The 23,673-nt window shown below is 38.6% G+C and overlaps 1 protein-coding gene across 1 annotated transcript in view; it reads left to right on the top strand.

The window, feature by feature from the left end:
- The first annotated feature begins 14,328 nt into the window (after positions 1-14,328).
- Prps2 (phosphoribosyl pyrophosphate synthetase 2) overlaps positions 14,329-23,673 on the top strand; it is a 30,586-nt gene continuing 21,241 nt past the window's right edge. Inside the window, exons 1-2 of the mRNA XM_046424311.2 lie at positions 14,329-14,573; positions 20,879-21,062. Coding sequence (XP_046280267.1) covers positions 14,452-14,573; positions 20,879-21,062 — 306 coding nt within the window. The 5' untranslated portion in view covers positions 14,329-14,451. The remainder of the gene's footprint in view (positions 14,574-20,878; positions 21,063-23,673) is intronic.

Genomic DNA, 23,673 nt, shown 5'->3' with positions numbered 1-23,673 from the left:
TCTTAAATACATAGGAATCATGGGTTATAAATCCATAGCAATAAGCAGGGGCAGTGTGTGCAGTAATTCACTTGATAGGATTGGGAGGTCAAACCCACCTGATTTCAAATCACATCTCTGCCACTTACCACTCCTTGATCAAGTTACTTTTTCCTCTATGCCCTTCAATTGATTAATCTGTAAAATGGGGGTATTAATTCATACCTCTTCAGCTTTTGTGAAAATTAATTGAAATAATGCAAACTCTTAACACATTGCTTAGAGTATGTATAATATGGGCTTAATATATGTAATAGGCATATATAATGAGTATAGTTTAATAATTGTTTTTTCCAGGAGAAACTGGGTAACAATTATATGCAATTATATGACTGGGTTTATTGTTAGTCATCATTCTAAATAACAGGCACAATTGAAATTGTTCTTTATGAAAAGGTTCAGGGGCTACGGAAGAAAATTTTCTAGAAATGACTTTTTTCCCTTTGCAAAATTTTTCCCAATTTATGTATATATATGTATACATACATACATACATATTCCTTTGAAATAACATACATTTGAAATAATATGCATATCTTTTAAGTGTAACTGCCCTTAAACACTAATTAGGACAGTTGAATGTTTCATTTGCATACAGTAATCTTTGATTCAAGACTACAAAACACCACTCCTTTGGGGTTTGTTTCTGAAAATAAAAATTAAAAATACATGATCACAGTGCACATTCATTAAATAACCAAGAAGTAATATATTCTTAAATTTCATTCACTGTTAGAAAAACAAGTTCACTGGAAGATTCTCTTTTGGAAAGTTAAAATACTGAGTCAATAGCTTAACCAGGAATGCCACATACTTTCCATACTTTAATTTCTTCAAATTCTTGAGGAAAAACTACAATAAGATCAAAATTATACCAAAACAATAATGATACAACAAACCTTTTTCTGGAAAAAATGAAAATATATTTCTAAAATAAATAGTTTTTTAGAAGTTAAGCTAACCCTGCAAATCTCAAGCTACATGGTTATAAGTCATATTGCTAACCAACAGCTTCTGACACATAAATTTGAATTTCGACATTTTCAATATTACCTATTTTCTTAGGTTGCATTATTCATTTTAAAGTTGATTTTTTTTGATTCTCTAAATGTACAAAGAAGGCAGCAGATGCTTTGCCACGAGGAGGAGCACAAATCCTTTGACCATTTAGATCTCTGTCCCCTGTCTGCAATGCTTTGGTGAGGCTAGTTCAGAATCAAGAGCTTAAGAATAGCCTCCATGTTAAGAACATTTTACCAGACCTATCTGATATGCAGTGTGTGTGTGTGTGTATTTCCTACAACAGTGAAAGCACACTCTCTCTACAGCAGGATAATTAAATTTCTCCAGCCCCATGCACGTCCTGAGCTGCATTACAGGCCCAGGATAATTGGAGACAGGCAGCTATTTGCCCTCTAATTTAAACAAGTCCTAAGGCTTAGAAGCACACAAGCAAAACCAGACACTTGTAGGAGTCACTAGATCCATGGAGAGGGGTGACTATGGGATGGCAAAGCACAAACACAGGCATGACGAAAGAGTACAATTGACACATGGCCTCCATGGGGCTAAAATAGAGATTGCTGGGGTAGATGGCAGAGGCAGAATGCTGCCCAGGTCAAAGATATCAGACCAGGTTCAGGGACAGACGACTATGGCTACGAGGAAAAGCAGGATTGGTGTTACCAGATCATCTGATTTTTTAAGATAAGTCAAAGGTCTGGTGTTTGTATGAAATCTTCCACATTTGAAAGTGAACATCTCATTCAAATTAAAGGCTGCAACACAACCACAACACTATGCAGACCAAAAAAAAAATAGAACTGCTGGACACTGGTTTCCCAATTTTGGCTTTGAGTATGTTTTCCATAGGGTTGCAATATTCCTTGAAATATACATTGAGACAAATGCCATTCTTTTAAAAACTCTTCTCTGATGACAATATTAAAGAAAAAAATCTTGCATTCTGGATTGGACCCTGGAAAAGAAAAAATGCCCATAGTCATAAGGAGCAAAATCCAAATCAAGTCTGGAGATGTTTAGAATCCCACTGGTTCCCTAAGGACAAATTGCCTTATCCAACATTGAAGACTGAGTGATTATCATCTGTGTTTCAAATTTTTAAAAAATCCAACTTACAAACAAACAATGGAGACAAGACTTCCAATTCTTGTCCCCCCTTACTTGCTAGGTAACCTATGAGGCTCAGTTTCCTTATCTGTACTAATGGAGCAATACCCAACAGGGTTATTGTCAGAGTTAATGTGACTCTCTGAGAAGGAACTTGACCTATAATAAGGGAGTCATGATCCTTTCTTGTGGTCTCATCAATGAATGAGTCAACAAGAAAACTTTTTCTATGTTAAATTGATATGATTTATTGTTATTTGGGTTTCATACAATACTGGTGTTTGTTAAATGTATTGTATTAACTTCATTTAAAGCAATCTGGAACTAAAGGTCTAAGTAGCAGAGAGAAGTGTACAAGAACTAAAATTCCTGATGGTGGCTGGCCAGTCCTTCTCTCACCTATGACAGTGTGACCTTGAAACCATGCCAAGAAAATTAATCATTTACTAAGCATGGCTTTTTCCCTAAAGACACTTGAGCTGAGGCTTTTTCAAGCCTGAATAAAGTCACATTATTTATTCTTTTAAAAGATTAAGAAAATCACATCATGCTTTTGAAAATCAATGTGGAGATAGTTGTTATCATGTGTAGGCATTTGTGGATTTTTTTTAATAAACTGTGGTTGTGAATCAGTTTATTATATATGATAAGTCTTCAAAAAGTACATACAAAATTCTTACCTCCTTTACAGCTGTAATTTGGAGGGGAAAATGTTTTCAACAATTATTCATTTTCTCTTATTCTAAATAAACAATTGTTTAAATGAGCTGTATAAAAAATATTGAGAAAGCTTCGATTTCAATGTTTCCCCATGACCATGGCTAAATTAATTAGGCAGGATAAATAATTTACATCGGCACTCCCGATACCTGAGGAGCAAAAGATACTGAACATGGGAGAAGGAGAAATAATGTCAGAATCATAGCCCTGATAACCTGATTGGGGAACAGCAGCGAATGATGGTCTAAAGATCTACACAATAAATAAAACAACAGCAAAGAAGGCAAACACTGTTAAATTCGGTGCTATTCTTCCAATGAAAGGAGGCTTAATATTCTGAGGGGAAAGAAGAAGAGAACAAGCCAATTCAGAATCTAGAAAGACAAGAAACTGAGGGGAGAATTGGAAAGGTGGTGATGGTTGTTATTGTGTGTGTGTGTATGTGTGTGTGTTCCTTATTATATAATGATTGGAAAGACATGCTTTCTTGGAGTTATTTCTCATTGCTCTAAGAAGTTTCTAGAGGTCACTGGATGCTAATTCCTATCTTATAGCTAGATTATTTCTGAGCGTGTCTGTGAGTACAGCATAAAGAGACATGGGTTTTCAGAAAGATGCCAAATGCTGAACAGTTTTTTGTTGTTGTTGCTGTCTACCTTGATCACATCAATTGCAAAATAATCACATTTCCAATTAACTGTGCACTGTGCCTTCTCTGAGAACAAATTTAAGGAGCATTTGTTGGAGAGCACTTCTAATTTTTTAAAGTTTTTGCCTGCATGCCTTCTTTATATTTTATGATTTTTATATGAGAATCTGCCAAACAATATGCTAGATGAAGGATTGGCAAACTGCTTATGGCCTGCTGGCCAAATCCTGCCTGCTCCATTTCTATATAGCCGTCAAGCTAAGAATGGTTTTTATATCTCTAAGTGGTTGAAGGAAAGAAACCACAAAAGAATAATAATAAATAAGAATAAAATAATAATGAGAAGTAGAATATTTCATAGCACATTAAAATTAAATGAAATTTAAATTTCAGTATCCATAAATAAGGTTTTACTGGAACACAGCCACACCCATTCATTTATTTGTGCTACGGCTGCAGACTTGAATCTTTGGAACAGAGATCCTATGGCCTGCAAAGCTGAGTATATTTACTCTCTGGCCAAACATGCTTATGGGCTTAGGATGTAACTGTGATCAAGACTGACCCAATCCCTGGCCTAGTGTTGCTTATATTCTAGTCACTAATGGGAAAAGACAGTCAATATTCAACAAAAGACAACAAAGAGATAAATGAAGATAAATGGTATAAAGGCAACCAGCACACAGAACAATGTGATAGAGAAAAGCTGGAGTGGGAATGGGGAGGAAAGGGAGTGATTATATATAGGGAGGTTCAAGAAGTGATATTTATAAACTGACTCAAAGAACAAAAGAGCTGAGGCTATGATGGAGGAGCCATGGAAAGAGCTTCTCAAGAGAGGAAGGTCAGGTGCAGAGGGCCCATAGCCAGAGAGATTTTATGAGTTTTAGAAAGGGGTTGAGAGGACGTGAAGGTCAGTCAGAAAGGTCACATGAAGTTGGAGTGCAGGGATGATGATTCACTCACTTTGATTGTTAAAAACAAAAACAAAAACACAGCATTGTGATTGTTGTGTAGAAAGAGGTGGGAGGGAGGCAAAGATCCTGGGAAGAATGCCCTGAGGAGGCCCCTGTAAGGGCTGACTGGTAGCCATGGAGATGGAAGAAGGTAGGGAGACTTGAGGTCCAAACTTGGCAAATAAAACCAACAGTCTTGGAATGGGAAGGGTGAGAGGCAAGTCACAGTCAAGAGTAATTCACACATTTTGGACTTGACCAGCTGGATGATGGTGACACCATGTATTCAGGAAAGAGCTGGTTATTGGGAGGTGGAGCATCATGCTTCCCATTGGAGAAGTTCAGCTTTTCCTTGAAATGACCGAATACTAATGTGTGTTCAGAAGGCCAGTGTCTCAACCACAACCCTTCAACTCTGGGTATCACAAGAGCAGACACAGACAATATATAAATGAATGAGTGTATAAATATGTAAAAATTGATTTATAAAAACAGGTTGTAGACATGATTTAGACCTTGGGCCAGAGATTGCCAGCCCCTGGAGTAGGTTTATTTAACTCTGACCCTTACTGGAGAAGTCTAAGCTTCTATAAGTAAGTGCTTAAGATTAAGTCACTGGCCTTGATGACATCAAGGAAGACAAATAAAAAGAGTGAAGGTAAGAAAGTCCAGGATCCAGAACTGGGATGTAGCTCAGTGGTAGAGCTCTTGCCTAGTATGTGTGAGTCCCTAGATTGCATCCCCAGCATTGGAAAGAAAAAAGAAAGGAAAAGAAGGAAGGAAGGGAGGGAGGGAAAGAAAGAAAGAAAGAAAGAAAGAAGTAAGGGAGAGAGGGAAAGGAAGGAAGGGAGAGCATAAGAAAGAAAGAAAAAGAAAGCAAGCCCAAGGACATACATGGAGGAATTCCAAAATTTTGGCTTGATGGAATAATCTTTATCAAAATTGCATTACTGGAATTATTTAGAAGAAGAAAGCATTATCAGAAGGAAGGAGAGGTACTCTCTATACACCACATTAATCTAAAATTGAAATTCTTTTCAACCACATTCACTCACGTGGTGGAGTGAAGTAGAAGGCAAGAGAGAGCCATAACAAAGAACTGTCTGGCTCGTGTTGACTTGGGCAAGTTACCCAATATCTCTGTTCCTCAGTTTCTCTACACATGTGAGATGAGGTTGATCATAATGAGACTGATCTCATAAGATTATTTTGAATGTTTTCTGTATACTAAATACTATATACATATGCAAAATTATTATTTCTTCTCTTAAAAGCTACCTTATTCTAGAAGATTTGCTGAAACTTAATTTTATTGGTCCTTACTTAATTAAGACTCTCCAATTTTCCATCAGATTGGTTCATACTAATGTTAAGCTCAGTCCAATTTCAATGACTTTATATTGTTCCTCTCATCAGAATATTACTCTGCCTCCTTCCTGAAAATCCACCTATCCATGAATTGGTCTGCTTTTAATTTGCTATGATAAAATACCTAAGTCTGGATAACTTTGTAAAGAAAATAGGTTTATTTCATTCCCAGTTTTGGAGTCTGAAAGTCCAAAGAGTGTGTCACTGGTTTGGGCAAGGGTTCTGCTGGTTGCATTACCTCATGCAGATGACATCATTATGGGGCGTATATGAGTGATCATGTTGCCAGATAGGAAGCCAAAGCACACAGACAGTGGCCAGGTTCATTCTTTTATAACAACCTTCTTATACATCCTCAATGACCTAATGACCATCCACTAGGCCCCACCTCGTGTGTGTGTGTGTGTGTGTGTATGTGTGTGTGTGTGTGTGTGTGTGTGTGTGTGTGGAGCGGGTATGCTGGTGATTGAACCTAAGGGTGCTATACCGCTGAGCTATATACTTTGCCCTTTTTTACATTTTTAAATTTTGATACAGGGTCTCACTAAGTTGTGTAGGGCCTCACTAAGTTTCTGAGGCTCCCCTTGAACTTGTGATCCTCCTGCCTCAGCCTCCTGCGTTGCTGGGATTGCCGGGGTACACCACTGTGCCTGCTAAAGGGTAGTTCTATACTGAACAATTTCAGCTAATCTTTTTAGACAGGAAGGATTGATAGAATTAGAAGTTTCCCATTTTTCAAAGGTAAAAAAGAAAAACAGCCTTATATATGGAGGAATCAGAAAATCACCTTAAACCAGCGATCAATCTCAATATCACTAATAGCAGAATAATTTGTCATGTTAATGTTGGATATGATCATGATATCAGAGTCATAAAGAAAAATGTCCTAGCTCCTTTCACATCCATTCTTGCCCTAGATCTTGAATCAGCCAAATCAGCCAATGATGCCTGTGTGCTTTCTGTGGAAGATAGTACTACAGTTTGGATCTGGAGTGGCTCCCAAAGGCTCATGTGTTGAAATCTTGGTCTCCAATGCAATGATGTTTAGAAAAATAAAAGTTTTATTTAGATTTAATTCACGTACCATGCAATTCACCCATTTAAAGTATCAGATTTGATGGCTGTTAATATATCCACAGAGTTGTGCAACCATCACCACAATCAATTTTATAACATTTTCATTACCTCCCTAAAAGAAATTCCACACTCCTTAACCTTCACCCACCCAACATTCCTCCATACTCTCATGCTCCAAACATAAGCACCCTTTAATTTACTCTATAGATTTGCTTGTTATAGACATTTTATATAAATGAGCTCATGCAATATGTGTTGTTTTGTGTAGGATTTTTTTTTTACTTAACACAATGTTTTCAGGATTCATCCATGTAGTAGCATGTATTTGAACTCCATTTCTTTTTATTACTGAATAATATTCTATTGAATGTATATACCATATTGTGTTTATTCAATCATCAGTTGACGGACATCTGGGTTGTTTTCTCAGCTTTTGTCTGTTGTGAATAATGCTGCTGAGAACTTCTCGTAAACTATTTGAGTACCAGTTTTCAGTTCTTTAGGGAATATACCTCTGAGCAAAACTGTTGGCTCATATGGTGACTCCATGTTACCTGCTTGAGGTAGTTTTTCAGAGCACCTCACCATGTTACCTTCCTGTCACCAATGTAGCAGGCTCCAGCTTTTCCACATTCTCACAACCATTTGGCAATATCTGTCTTTTTGATTATTACCATCATGGTGAATATGTAGTGGTAGTTCATTGTGGTTTTGATTGGCCTGAGGGCCAATATGGTTGCCAGCATTTCATGTATTAGCCATTTGTATATCTTTTATTTATGTATTTATTTATTTTGGTACCAGGGATTGAACTCAGGGGCACTCAACCACTGAGCCACATCCCCAGCCCTATTTTGTATTTTATTTTGAGACAGAGTCTCACTAAGTTGCTTAGTACCTTGCCATTGATGAGGCTGGCTTTGAACTCACAATCCTCCTGCCTCAGCCTTCCTAGCCACTGGGATTACAGGCATGAGCCACTGCACCTGGCCCATTTGTATATCTTTTGGGAGACATATCTGTTCACATTCGTTGCCCACATTTTTTTCTTTGTTTAATAGACCTTTACGTTTTAGAGAAGTTTTAGATTCATGCCAAAACTGAGTAGAAAGTACAGAGTTTCCACAACCCCCCTGATCTCAGACCTGCTCAGCTCCACCATATCAGTATTCCACACCAGAGTGGTACATAGGCTACAATGAATTTCCATTGACGCTCATTATCACCCAACACCCAAAGTTTATATTATGGTTCACTCTTGGTGTTGTGCATTCTATTGTTTTTGATGAATGTATAATGTGTATCCACCAATAATAGTGGCATGCAGAACAGTTTTACTGCACTAAAAATCCTCTATGTACTACTGATTCATCCCTCCTTCCCCTCAAATCCACTGATATTTTTAGTGTCTCTGTAGTTTTGCCTTTTCTAGAATCTTATACTTGGAATCATACAATATGAATGGAGCCGTCTCAGGTTTACTTCTTTCACTTAGTAATATGTTTTTAAGTTTCTTCCATGTCTTTTCATGGCTTGATAGATCATTTCTTCTTAGTGCTGAATGGTATTCCTTTGTATCAATGTATTACTGTTTCCTTACCCAGTCAGCTACTAAAGGACACCTTGGTTGCATCCAAGTTTTGACAATTATGAATAAAGCTGCTGTCAACATCCATGTGCAGCCTCCTTTGCCAATTTTTGAATTGGGTTATTTGATTTTATATTATTGAATTGTCATTTATTAATGTAATACAAGTCCATTATGAGATATATGATCAGTAAACATTTTCTCCCATTCTTTGTGTTGTCTTTCACTTTCTTGATGGTATCCTTTGAAGCACAATATTTTTTTTAAATTTTGATGTACAGTTTATATATGTTTATGTGGCTTCTACTTGGGCTTTTGATGTTATATTTTTTAAAAAGCATTGCCTAATCCAAAGTCATGAAGATTTGTACCTATGTTTTTCTCCAAGAGTTATATAGTTTTAGTTCTTACATTTAGATCTTTGATCAATTGTAAATAAATTTTTGATTATACTATGATGCCCTTATATAGGCTGAAGAGTATAAATGTGAATATATGACATCTTCAATTTACTCTAAAATATTTCCAAAAAATAAATGAAGTAATTTTGGCAAAATTTTTGATGGTTGCAAAATCTATGTGATGGTTGTATGGGTGTTCATTATACTCTCCTCCCTGTTTCTGAATTTTTCTTTAAGCAGTAGAAGATAAAAAGGTAAGATATATAAATAAAAATCAGAAAAAACTATTTGATTATGTGTGAAAATGCCACTAATAATGGAGTAACATTGATTCCACTTAAACTTATTTTTAAAGTGATTTGTTTATAAGCTTTAGCATTTTATAATTAGTCACAAATCATTTGCCATATCCCTGGTAGAATTACATAAGAGAATGAATGTGTTGGGGCATCTTGGCATAAGTCTTGGAAACCAGTGTTCTAGAGCTTCTAGCTCTATGGGGCTGGGGATATAGCTCAGTTGGTAGAGTGCTTGTCTCGCATGCACAAGGCCCTGGGTTCAGTCCCCAGCACCATAAAAAAAAAAAAAAAAAAAAAAAAAAAGGAAGAAGCTAGAGCTTCTAGCTCTAATAGAGCAACTACAAAACATATGTGGCTGTTGAGCACTTCAAATATGGCAAGACCAAAGTACAATGTGCTATATATGTAAAATATACATCAGATTTGATGCCAAAAAAAGAATGCAAAATATCTCTTTAATATTTTATGCCAATTACATGTTGGATTAATGTGTTAGATTAAATAATGTGGATTATTAAAATCACCTGCACCTGTTTCGTTACACTCTTTTTAAAATGTGCACTCAGAAGAATGAGAAATTATACCTCATTTGATTCAAATGTATGATATGTCAAGATCATTGTACTGTCATGTGTAACTAATTAAAACAAATAAAAATAAAAAATAAAAATAAAAATGTGGCTATTAACAATATAAAATACAAATGTTGCTTGCATTAGATGTCTTTTGGATAGCACTGTTCTACAGAGGAAAAGACCAAGCTAGAAGACCTGCAGCCTAATTTTTTTGCTGCTTTTCAATAGCTGTGTGACTTTGGGCCTTTTCTTCCACTTTGTAGCCCTAGTAAAGAGTAAATTAATTCAGCAAATATTTAGAGCTCGTACTACATGGAAAGAACTTGCCTAAATGAAATGAGAAGTTCAAGATGTGGAACTGTCTACAAATTCAAATCATTGTTTTCCCATTTCATGCCTATACATGAAGACAGACATCAACAATGGAAATTATTTCATCATTTTATTGTTTTCCACATTTTATCTAAAAGAATGAAGATTTTATAATATGCTCAAAATCAGAGATCCCATATACCCAGAGTATATGTTCTTTTTCTCCTCTGAGTCTTGAGTTTTGAGTACATGTTCCAGTTTTCCCAGAGCTCCCACAGCTCCACATTTACTTCAAAAATAAGTGCACTGTGGCAGACCTTTAGTGGACCTCATATTTGTGCTTTTATGTTGTCCCATAACACACTGACTCAGATCTTAGCCAATATGAATTACTTTGGCCAGTAAGATTTTTTTTCAAGAGAGCTTGTCTGTTTTTAATTTGACAGATATTAATCTTATAGTTCATTGTGAGTCCTTCCCACCCCTGTCCCAGCTCCTAGGAATCTCAAAGTCAAATTTACAGGTGATCTTTTTCTTAGTAGAGCATTATAGTTGTACACAGTAGTTTGGTTCATCTTGACAAATTCATACATGCATGGAATTTGATTTCAGTTCATGTTCCCCCTGATTTTCCCTTCCTCCTCAATCCCCCCCACTCTCCTTCCTCTACTCTGCTGATCTTCCTTTTGCTCATTTTTTATTTTTGATTGGTTCTTTCTACTAATGCATAAAGGAAAAATTCCCTGTGGTATATTTATATATGCACATATCATGATTTTTAAAAATTCATTCTGCATTTCCTCCCTTTACCGACTTCTCCTCTCTCCCTCTGGATCTCCTTCTTCTACTCTACTGATTGTCCCTATATCTTTATGATATTTGATCCTCCCCTTCATCCTTTCTTTATTTTGCTGTAGCTTCCATATATGAGAGAAACATTTGACCCTTGACTTTCTGAGACTGGCTTAGCACTTAGCACTTAGCATGATGTTCTCCATTTCCATCCATTAACCAGCAAATTCCATGATTAAATTTTTCATTATGACTGAGTAAAACTCCATTGTGTATATATACTATAATTTCTTAATCCGTTCATCTATTGATGAACATCTGGGTTGATTCCAGAATTTGGCTATTGTAAATTGTGTTGCTATAAGCATTGAGGTGAGTTCATCACTATATTGTGCTGATATTAACCCTTTGGATAAATACCAAGGAGTGGAATAGCTGAGTCATGTGGTGGTTTCATTCATAGTTTTTTGAGGAATATCCATAATGCTTTCCAGAGTGCTTGCAACAGTCTGCTGTCCTACCAGCAATATATGGAGAGTATCTTTTCCCCCACATCCTTGCCAGTGTTCATTATTGTTTTTGTTCCTGAAAAATGGTACTGGACTGAGGTGAAATCTTAGTGTACTTTTGATTTGCATTTCCTTGATTGCCAGAGATGTTGAACATTTTTTCCATATATTTGTTTGGCCAGTGGTATAATTAACACACAAGATAAAAGCAGAAGGCTGATAGGCACTTGTTCTCTGAAAATCATCTTTTTGAAACACTCCTTCTTGGACCCCCACAGCTATGCTGTGAGGAATCTCAAGAGGACCCTTGGGAAAGTCCACTTGGAAGAGGAAAGAGCTGGGTGTTCATTCACACAAATGATTCTTAGCCTGGATTAATTTTTCCCCCTGGGAAATATTGGACAATGTTTGGGAATACTTAGGATTCTACAATTGGTGGAGAGGCACTACTGGCAGTTCATAGAGACCAGGGACACTGCTAAGCTTCCTTCAATGTACTGGGCAGCCCTACAACAAAGAATTACCCAGCCTATCAGCTGTGCTGAAGTTGTGAAATCCACCCAGATCAAGGTTTCTGCACAAACTGGCTCCTGTGAATCAAGGAAAAAGAGGCTTAGGAAAGAACGTTTTCATGCAGAATCTTCTAAAGCTATTCTTTTGAGCATGTAGATTTCCCAATGATGGCTTTCTCTACAGTCCATTACTCGTGTTGATTTTTGATGATCCCGGTTAGTATTCTCATCTATTGCAATGGTGTATTTTTCCTTTTTTACATTCAGAACTTAAGCATAGTAAGTCATCAAACCATTGAAACAAAAACCACGTTTTTAGTTACCCCAACCCAGATATTGCTTCAACTTCAAGGTCATGGGATGGGTGAGTCACAATTCAATACTGGCATCCAAATCCCAATCCATTAAGCAGCCCAGTGACCAGGGGCTTTAATTTAAAATCCACTGGCCTTGTCATCAAAGAACCATGTCCCTACTATACCAACAGAAAGTCACTTTCCCTCTGAGTAGAACACATATATATTTAGAAGAATTCAATTATTAATCAATTTTCTTCATAAGTGAAACTTTAAAAACAAAAATTACAGTAATATTGCTGGGTAGTAAACTTTATTGGCAGAGTTTAAATATAATTACATTAACAGACTCATTCAATAAACATTTTAGACATATGGTTGAGTATAAGTATAAATCTCATTGATATGGTAATTTAGTATGCAAATTTAATTTAATCTGATTTATTATGATACATAGTCATGTGTCATTTAACGTCTGGAATGTGCTCTTAGAAATACATCATTAGGCGATTTCATCCTTGTGTGAGCATTATAGAGTGTAAAGGAACTAACAGTTACAACAGCACTAAGCAATATAATTTTTTGTGACTACCTTTGTATTTATGGTCCATCATTGACCAAAACATGGTTATGTGCTGCCTTACTGTGCATAGATTATAGAACACAACAGGTAGGTTTTTTTTTTTTTTAATATAACAAGGCATATAACAAGCAGAATAAAAAGGGGCAGAAATGCTTCTGGAAATGGTGCTTTGGGCAACTTTCTGGTAAGCAGGAACATTCAGATGTTTAAAAGAATCACTGTATGTGTAAGGCATTCCACTTTGCAAAGTGATATGATAATTGCAATAATCTCCTAAATCCCAATAATATGAAGTTGAGTTAGACAACAGCTCAACTACAGGTGGCTTTCACTATGGGTAAAAAGCCAATTCTTGCCAAAGTTTGTAAAACCCAGCCATTTCTCTATCAGACTTAATTATCTTCAGTGAATTGTTAAAACTGTGACCAGCATCACTAGTGCCCATGCCTCCATGGAAACAGGACACATTACTTCTCCTACAGTTGATTTATGCCCAAAGGTTGGCTCTGGTACTGCATTAGCTTTTTGAGAAAACATTCTGGCTGGTTTCTGCCTGGAGAGAAGTGAGGGAGGTGCTGATTCCAGGGATGTCAAGAGACTGAGGCTGAGGGCCTATCTGGGTGGTTGATGATCCTGGGATTAGGTTCTTGAGAATCCAAATGCCAGGAGGTCCTGATAGCTGGCCCAAGGACACCCACATTTACCTAAAAATGAGGTATCTGAGGGGATTTGCTTTGATCCAAGGCAAATCTTTCCACCTCCACCTGTGGTCAGGGTTCAAATGGTGACTGGATATCGCTGGTTTTTGAGGACATGGAACAACTCTATAGTTCAAGGATCAACATTTAACTATTAAGGACAGGAAGGTAAATATTTAAAGTTTTGTGAACCAAGAGGCAAAAGGGAAGATATTTTACAGGTACTTTTAAGAGACAGAAAACCAATTTTCAGTTTTATTGACAAAATCCAAAGTGTAATAATATCTGAGTACTATTTTTGTAGTGCACATCTACTAATGAGAGAAAGGAATTCTTTCTATGGGGAAACATTTCTTTTAAATTGGGATTCAAAGGTGGTGTATGCTACCATCAGATAACGTGCAAAAGTGCTTAGCTCTCTGGAACAAACATAGGCAGCTCTGAGGGTTCGTCCCGCGGCCAGAGTGTGCATATTCCTGCTAGAGAAGAACACCAGTGTTCTGCACTGGGTTTGGGGCGCACCACACTGGGAGGTCGCTCTTTGCTTCGAGGCACCTCCGTGGCCCCTTCGCTCATTTTCTCTGTGCCCTGTTAGTCCGGTTCTTCGGACTTCCCCTGTGAGGCAGGTCAGAGAGGTCAAGTGTGGGGTGGGAGCTCTCCCACGGAGCCAGAGCGCCTTATTGGTTCAGGACCACCCAGGGCTTCACAACCTGCCGCCTGGCCCAGTGGGCTGTCTCAGCTTCCCGGCACCCTCCAGCTGCCCTGCCACGCCCGCTCCTTCTCACTCTCTCCCGCGTCCCCGGCTCCTCCTCCAGCTCCGCCCCTTTGCTCCGCCCCTCTTTTGGGTCCAGCCGCCGCGCTTTCCCGCTCCCGCAGCAGCAGCCGTCTTGTCGCTGAAGTTGTCGCTGTCGCTCTTGCTGCGCGCCCCTCGGATCCCACGCCTCACCATGCCCAACATCGTGCTTTTCAGCGGCAGCTCGCACCAGGACCTGTCCCAGCGTGTGGCCGACCGCCTGGGCCTGGAGCTGGGCAAGGTGGTCACCAAGAAGTTCAGTAACCAGGAGACCAGGTGGGGAACGCGCTTTGGCGGGCGCTCCGAGCGCGGCTGCGGTCCGGGACAGGGACCGACGCGTGCCCCAGCCACCTCCCCGGGCGCCGCGCTCCCCCTTCCGGGGCGGGACGGCGGCAACGCGGCCTCTGAGCCATAGCGGCTGCGCCCAGGGAGAGAAGTCTAGGAGGGGCACCCGCGGCCACCCGGGCGTCCCTGCGTACGTCCGGGCTGTCCCTCCGCTGGCCCGGTCTCGGGCCCCGCAACCCGTCGACCCCTAGACTTTAGGGTCCTTCCAGTCACGCTGCTCAGCCTGACTCCCCAGTCCGGAAGGGCGACATCGCGGGGTCACAGACCATCGGAGAGAGAATGGGCACAACTGGTGGGAACTGTATCTGTGCAGGGCTAGGAGGAGGGATGTCCCTGGGTCTGCCTGTCCTGGTTTCTGTGACCCTGCAAGGCTGAACTACAGACCTGGGCGTGGAGAGGTTCCCCTCACGTCCGGTGCCCTGGCTGGTTTTACCTGGAGACCTTTCAGACGCTGTTTCCCGGGCCTGCCCCAGAGGTTCTAATCCAATGGGTGGACTGAGGATCCGTGTTTTTCCAAGTCCCCAGGTGACTCTCACTAGCAGCCAGGGTGCTTAGCACTTCATTATCCAGAGTCAGGTGAAGTTGTGCTGCGAAAGACTGTAAGAACTCCAGGACGCACGTGCTGGGCTCCCCTAGGCTTCCTCTAACTTGGCTGCCTCAAAGATGATGGACTTTCATCTTCTTTGTCGTTCTGGAAATCTGCTGTGTAAAGCAGCAAGGCCCTAGTTCGGTATAAATTCCATCCATTTCTCAAGTCCACAAGTGGTCACCTCTGCTCATTTTGGTCAGGTGGTGTCCCTCCTCAGAAACTGGGCTGAGGGACTCCTTTTTTCATTTTGCCTGAGTCAACAAAGTGTTTTCACTAATTTCAAATTGGTCTCATTTCCCCCCTCCCTCCTCAAATGTCTAGTACAGTTAGTTAACTGTACACAGTTACAGATAACTTTTATATCTTTGGCAGAGTTCCACTTCCAATTCAACCTTTTAAGAAAAGGTGCTGAAACAGTTGGACAGCCAGATGAACAAAAAAGGAACCTCCATTTATACTTTCCATTAAATTAAATTTAATTCTATTAAATTAACTTGGAATGGATCATAGAACTAAATGAAACTCTAAAGCTTTAAAATTTCTAGAAGAGAGCATGGGAAAAAATCTTGATGACTTTTTGTTAAGCAAAAATTCTTAGTGAGGAGTGACATTAATATTGATGGCAAAGATGCTTTTATTTGATTTTTAGGATATGTGAATCCTTTGTGACTTTATCCAGGTGATGAATTCCAGTTACATGGCTCTGACAGTAATATAAGTGAAGAGACTTTGTAGTGAGTGAGTGGCCTGTGGTATTACTGCCCAGAAAGCTCTGGCTAAAGAATTCCACTTTGCAGAGTTTAGTGCACATGACCTGGAAGATGGTCAAGGGCTGTGGAGGACAAAGCTGGGTTTTAGTATTGCAATATTTGCCAGTCCTGTTCACGTTTCAGTAGTTCTGAGAACACCAAGAGTAATAGTTTTTGTTCACAAAGTGTTGTCATATAAATAAATGAGAAATTTCTGGATGAAGTGGGTTTTGAAAGCAATTATGTTGCCCTTCCGTGTTATCTCAGAACAGCACAATCCTTTGCTAAAGAGCATGGTTAATCTATATCAGTTCATTGCTAAGTCAATGTTGTATTTCTGCTAAAAATATTTAATGACTGTTGGGTGAGACTCACTCAGACATTCAAGTATGATTGTTCATGCATTTGTTTTAAATATAAAGCAGACTCAATTTTTATTTGATTTTGAGTGCCATTAAACCACTGCTTGATAATTAGAAATCATAAGGTCTCAAAACCCACTCAGCATGAAGACTCTGAGAATTGCTTATATAGCTACATTTTATGTTTTTATTTATGTTTATTTTTTTAATTGTATACAATGCCTTTATTTTGTTTGTTTTATGTGGTGCTGAGGATCGAACCCAGGGCCTCACCGTGCTAGGCAAACACTCTACCGCTGAGCTACAACCCCAGCCCCATTTATGTTTTAATATGTAGAATATAAAAAAAATAAATTTCTGAGTTTGCTGTTTCCCACAAACTGTATAGGTACAGAGGTTGATTTTTACCAATAGCCCTCTCAGTGCCAGGTACTATACTAGTGATCTGGTTTTCACAGTGGTCCTAGCAATGAGAAACAGAAGGGCAAAAGGAAGAGAAAATTGATTCCATTCCCATAAGAAACCTTTTCCCACATCTCTCACTGAGCCAGGACCAGAAATCTGATGAGCAGGGAGGTCTACTCCAGCCACACTGTAGACCACAACACCCTTCAATGACTTCCAGGACAACATTCATGGTTTTAGAGTCTCTATTGTACTTTTTACCCTAGTCAGTTAATGTGCTAGCAGGGTGTTTAGCTGTATTGTGGGACCCAGCGTTCTGGTTACCATGTAGCAGATCACCCCAGAAATTAAGGAGTTAAACCAGTAATTGTTTATTTGGCTCACAAATCTATAGTTTGGGCAGGGTTCAGCAAGGAAAGCTTGTTTCTGTTTCATATGGTGGCAACTAGAGTGGCTATGAGGGCTGGAGGCCATTTCCAAGGTAGCTGATTCACATGGCTAATAAATTCACACTAGCTTTTGTCTGGAAGCTTAGAAACCTAAGTTTCTCTTCCTATTAACCTCTTCACAGGGACACTTGAGCTCCCTTCTAGCATGGAAGTTAGATGGCAAGAGGAGGTATTTCAAAGGACAGGAAGTGGTAGCTACCAGTCTGTTAAGGCCTGGGCTTGCAAGTTGGTACATCATCAGTCCTGTTACATTCTGTTGGTCAAGCTCAGAGCCCTCCCAAATTTGAGAGAAGGGGATAGAGATCCTGCTCCTTGACATGAAAAGTGTTAAGGGATCTGTGGCCATCTTTCAGTTACTATGCCTGTTGTTGAGTCAGTTATGCTCTTCAGCCTTCTTATTTGGGGTCTGAAAAGATCTCTGGCTGAATGGCAAGTGATGCTGCCTTCTATCCACAAGCTGTTAAAGACTTTGAGTATGGATCAGGAGTGATAATCTTTATGAGTAGAAGCAGGACCATCTTTGGAAAAAATGGTGCCATGGCATTCTCTGTCTTTCCCTGGACTCATGTGAGGTTTGAGGTTCCTATGTGAGAAAAAAAAACAGGACAAAAAGTCTAATATTGTGGGATCAAGAGTCATTAGACCAGGAGCCGGGAAACTTTCTGTAAAGGGCTAGATTTAAAATATTTTAGGCATTGCTGGCCACATGTAATCTCTATTGTTGCTATATCTTACCTTTATGTTTGAAGTCCATGGTGGGTCAGCAAGGCTGCATCCTCTCCTGAAGTTCTCAAGGGAAATTTGTTCCTTTTCTTCTTAGATGCAGCCCACATTCCTTATCTCTTGAACCCTTCTTCCAGCAACAAAGTATCTCTCTGATCCTGCTTCAGGCATAACAACTCTTTCTCTGACTCTTTTGTCTTTCTGTTCTATTTTTAAGGACCCTTGTGATTACATTGGACCCATTTAAATAATCCAGTATAATCTCCCTATTTTAAAATCAGCTTGTTAGCATCCTTAATTCCATCTGCAAATATGCAAGCTCCTTTGTCAGGTAATCAAACATATTCAGAGGATTAGGGCATAGATTTCTTGGGGTAGGAGAGGCAGTCATTACTCTATCACACCATTTGTAGCTCATGGACCATACAAAAATAGGCTGTGTGCTGTATTTTGTGAACCACTGAGCTATATAATACTTGAATTCCAAATTAAGTTCATCCTTCAGTTTATGTAATATTCCACTGTTATGTTAACCCGTTAGAACCCAAAACAGAAGGAAATGCACATTGAATTATTTCTGTCTCTTTAATCCTGAGTGTACCAATAATAGCCGTAGCAGAGAGCATGCAAGAACAAAATGGGATGTTATCAAAACTTATTTTCAGAAATATCAACTTAAACATCTTTATTTTTGTCTTCTGATTATTCTCTTTGAAGTTGTATATAAGCTTCTGTTTGTTTGAATAGACTACATAGTATCTCAAATGTTGATTTGTTTTTAAATTGTCATTATTTGTAATTGGCTCTTCTAATAAAGTAATTTTATTGGGTACAATTGGCTTCTGATAACAAGAGAAGAGAGAAGGATAATCATGTGTCTCACTTATAAGTTCATTGTATTTGATTTTTGGATGAATTTGCTTATATCTAGTTCTGCTATAATATGACATATGGGTTTCTAAAAATTACCATGCTATGAATCATGCAATCAAAAGCCACAGGACTTATGAGAAAAAATGAGGATGGGCATAACATTCAAAAACTTCTTTGATGACACTTGAAAAAATGGTAATGTAATATGAACAATAAACCACTTTTACAGGTATTACATATTCTAAAAATATATAAATGCTACAAGAAACATGGCACTTCCTGATGAAAAATACCTTCCCTTTGTTGGTGGTCTCAGACGGTTACAGCTTTTGAGTTATTAGGAAATGGTAGAAGGAGGCAAGTTGGGACACCAGATGGGGATAAATGTGGCTCATTGCCCTTGTGAGTTATGTGCTTGTATATGCTTAAAGGATCTCTCAGGGACTCCATTCAGCTGGGCTTAGTGCCGTTTTCTGCATTCTATCTCAAGAGGTTGTGCATAGTAAGCAAATAGAAAATTCTCATTATGCTCAAATTGTTCCAAATATGTCAATTATTGGAACAAATTTGCCTGCTCAAAACAAGCACTAATAACAGTTTATATTCTTGATTCTTACACAGTGCCCTGTGAATGAACTACCAAAGCACATGAAGCTACTTTGCTTTTCTTTCCACAGAGGGCACAGACCAGGGATGGGCTGACTTTCATGTTGAATACTCAGAATTCTATACCAGCAATTTCAGAAATTTTCAGACATGCAATTTAAAAATTTAGCTCCTATTTACTGTTCCTAAAGAAACTAGTGGAGGATACATACCAACCAGCCAAACAAGGAAGTACACCATAAAAGAGGATACACAAAGTGGGTATTTGAGTGCAGGACAGAGGCAAAGAGAATCCCCAGATGACTGTGGGGCACAGACAGGAAGATAAGTCAGGTCATCCAGCTCTAGAAGGAACATATGCAGGATGATGAAATGTAGATGGGACTTGAAACATTTGACATTGGGAGACTGAAATTGTTAGTGAAGTGTTCAGAATAGAATCTGAATTCAGTATTTCAAAAAGTAGTAGAAGAAAGATAAGATCATTACCTATAGGGAAAATAGAACAAAACAGAAGTTGTACATGGCAGGAGAATATGAATGTTGATTTAAGTTTACTGCATGGCTCAGCTCTGAAGAACATTTATACAGTTCAATTGAAGTGGTCAGTTTTGAGTTTGAATATTGATCTTTATTGGGACGATGACGTTTTGGGAAGGGTTGTACCCATGTGATGAGACAGAGAGGACATTAGAATTAAATCCTCATCTTCCATAGCAAGAAGTCAATCATAATCAAGACATAGCAAGACTCACATATTAGCCAGAGACTTGGTAAATATGTCGAAATTGGTTGCTTCCAGGCTATTTATCCATTATCAATCTTACACAACAATGTGAGTTTTAAAAGTTGTTTTTATATATAACTTTAATAAAAATAGAAAACTTAAAACTAAATATAGTATTCTGCAGAGAAGTGTTATCACACTAGGTCTGGAAGCTTAAAAGGCCTGCTTGCAAAGTTGGCCCTCAGTTGGTAGCTAGGAACTTAGATTTTGCGAAGCTTTCCACTGTTCCTTGATAAGAAAGGCTCACTAAGCTGTTAACAACTGGCAAACAATGCAGCTGATGCTGAATGCGTAGAGTCTGGCATTTTGATTTGCACTAGGCAATGTCTCTTCATGACCATCCCCCAGTAAATTCCTGGGCCTTGAGTCTCTAAGGTGGTGCCATGCTAGACAACACTTTGTACACGTTGTATCCACTTGCTACTAAAGACCTTAAACTCACCTTCTGTGATTTCTCTCTAGGAGAACACTTGGAATCTCACCCCATTTCCTCCAACTTCATTTCATGAACTTTGCCCATTTACTGATCTTGTTCTGTGTCCTTTCCCTATAATAAATCAGAGAGAATGAATGTGACTATATGCTGAGTATTGTGATTGGGCCTGGTGGATCATTGAACTTGGAGGTAGTCTCAGAGACCTCTGAGATGCAGATATACTTTACTATTAATCAATGGCATTTTTCTTTTCCTAGCGTCGAGATTGGTGAAAGTGTGAGAGGGGAAGATGTCTATATCATCCAGAGTGGCTGTGGAGAAATCAATGACAACCTGATGGAACTGCTCATCATGATCAATGCCTGCAAGATTGCCTCATCATCCAGGGTGACTGCAGTGATCCCATGTTTTCCATATGCCCGACAAGATAAAAAGGACAAGGTAGGAGAGGTGTGTCCTACCCTTGAAACCTGTTCTGGGTCACCATTGTTTCCTCACATGTGGCCTTGATTGGAATATCTGGGAAATGTTGGCTTTCTCTTTTAATGATAATGTAAATACATATCCTCACTTATTTTTCAGATTTGCCTTTGAACTCACCATAATGTTACTACTATAAATAGTAGTATATACTACGGTCTTCCTATCTATAAAATATCAAAACAGGTAAAGCATGTTTTTGCAGATATTAAAATACCATTATTTTCCTTATTATGATAAAATCATTGTGTTTCTGTGGTGGACAGAACTGAATATGCACACATGCACACACACATAAAAACACACACACATAACTCAGGGAATCCAAGTCAAACAGGAACACCCAAATCAGATCACCGGATTGTATCAATTTCAGGGTCCTGGTTGTAATGTTGTGCTGTATTTTTGGAAAACGTTATTTTGGGAAGACTCTAGTAAAGGTCTATAGGATTTGTGCATTACTCCTTACAACTGCATGTAAATTTATAGTTCTCCTCAAATAAAAAGTTTAATTAGCAAAATACTGTTGTCCCCTTCTAGTCTTTCAAGAAGAACACAGTTAATATTGGTTAATTATTCTTTTAGCAACATTAGCATTGGAGGAGGCACTGTAAGTCTCTAGAAGAATCTGAAGAAAATAATCCAGGTCTTATCCTTCAAGATATATCAGAGATGGAGTTTATGGGGAACTTAGAGATTGCATTCATTTGTTAGGACTTCCTTAACAATTTAGCATGAACAGAGTGGCTTAAAAGAGCAGGAATTTATTCACCTTCAGGTCTGGAGACCCCAAATCTGAAATCCAGAAACCGGAAAGAGTCAAGGAAGCCTCTGGTGTTCCTTATTGCCTTGGCTTGTGGCAGCATCTCTCCAATCTCTGACTCTGTCTTCACATAGCTTCTTCCCCATGTCTCTGTATGTCCTTTTGTGTCTCTAGCAAGGATACTGTCATTGGATTTTGGATCTACCTTAATCCAGAATGATCTCATCTTGAATTTACCTTGGTTACATCTGCAAAGACCCTATTTCCAAAATGAGGTCACATTCTGAAGTTGTGGGTAGATGTGAATTTTGCAGGGATGCCATTTGACCCACTACAGGGATCAACTCTTAAGCTATTTTTTCATTTCTAAAACAACAAAATTTGTGCAAACAGCACTTAAGATCCCTGCAGATTTGGGAAAAAAACTATATAAGTCTGAATTCATATACTACGGTCTTCCTGAATTTTAATCCCTACCTCTATAATCATAACTTCTGGTCCTTCTGTTGAACATGGCTCATCAGCAAATTTCTTGCTAAAACTTTGATATCCAGAACTCCATTCAGTACTTGAGATGATTTACCTTACTTAGATTAGAAGGGCCAGTCTACTTTTCTATAAACGATACCTGTTACAGCTGCTGAACTCTGTGCCTCAAAAGCAACAGCAGACAACATATAAATGAATAGATGTGGCTGTTCCAATAAAACTTTACTTGTAGACACTGAAATGTGAATTTCACATCATATTCACATTATAAAATACTATTCTTTTGATTTTTTTTCAACCACATAAACGTATAAAAAGCATTATTTGCTCACAAACAACAGAGTAGTTAGTATAAGCAGTATCAAAACAAATGGCTGGCTAGATTTGGCCCATGAGCCAGTTTGCCAACCCCTGCAATAGATTACTGATTGCTTTTCTTAATCAGTTTTGCATTGCTATAACAAAATATCTGCGATTGGGTAGCTTATAAAGTTAAGGTGTTCATTTGACTCAATTCTGATAGCTCAAAAGGTTCAAACAGCATGGCCACTGGCATCCTGGTGAGGTTCTTCCTGTCTGTGTCACAACATGGAGAGGGGGAAAGGGAACTAGCCACATGCAAAAGGGGCATGTGTGTGAGCAAGGAACAAGAAAGCAGGGAGGGGCCAGGCCCATTCTTTTTATAATAACCCACTCTTGCAAGAATTAACCCACTCCAAGAAATCCACATCAATCCCTTCTCCTGACTTAACCATCCTCTGCTAGGCCCCAACTCTTCACCAAAACTTTGGGTCACACATGCTTCTGTAAAGCCATGTCCTCCCACCGGTTATTTATATAGTTTCTTTTATTTTAAACTGGATTCTGAAGTTATATGTGTTAGTTTGGCTGCTAAATTTCAATTTTTAAATTTCATCCCATCAGTATAGTGTGAGCTCTTCCACCCATCTTTGTGTTATGATAGGATAGTTTAATATCTTTATCCTTGTCCATGTTAAAAAGGACTTAATTTTCTGCCACTTTTTCTATTCCATGTGACAAGAGATTTGGGAAATTCTCATCTCATTTAGCCATTTTAATGAAGTCCTTCTATTTCCAGTAAGTTCTACACCCTGTATTTGGCTGAAATATTTGATACATTGTCTCTTAACTCAGTAAATTATTTCTTTTATCATGACAAGGCCTCCATCCCACTGTTTAAAAATTGGAAACATGAAGTTCCTCTTTGATACCAATATTGAGATTCCTACATTTTTTTGTAAGCACGTATCTGACTTGAAGTAGCCTCTTTTTTTCAAGGTTGTATTTTTCATAATTTGT

This window comes from Marmota monax, unplaced genomic scaffold (genome assembly GCF_021218885.2).
Source record: "Marmota monax isolate L192 unplaced genomic scaffold, Marmota_monax_Labrador192_F-V1.1 WCK01_AAM20220418_F8-fsc00089, whole genome shotgun sequence".
In the NCBI taxonomy this organism is placed as follows: Eukaryota; Metazoa; Chordata; class Mammalia; order Rodentia; family Sciuridae; genus Marmota; species Marmota monax.
Note: the sequence above shows the minus strand (reverse complement) of the source record. Positions and strands in the feature narration are given on the sequence as shown.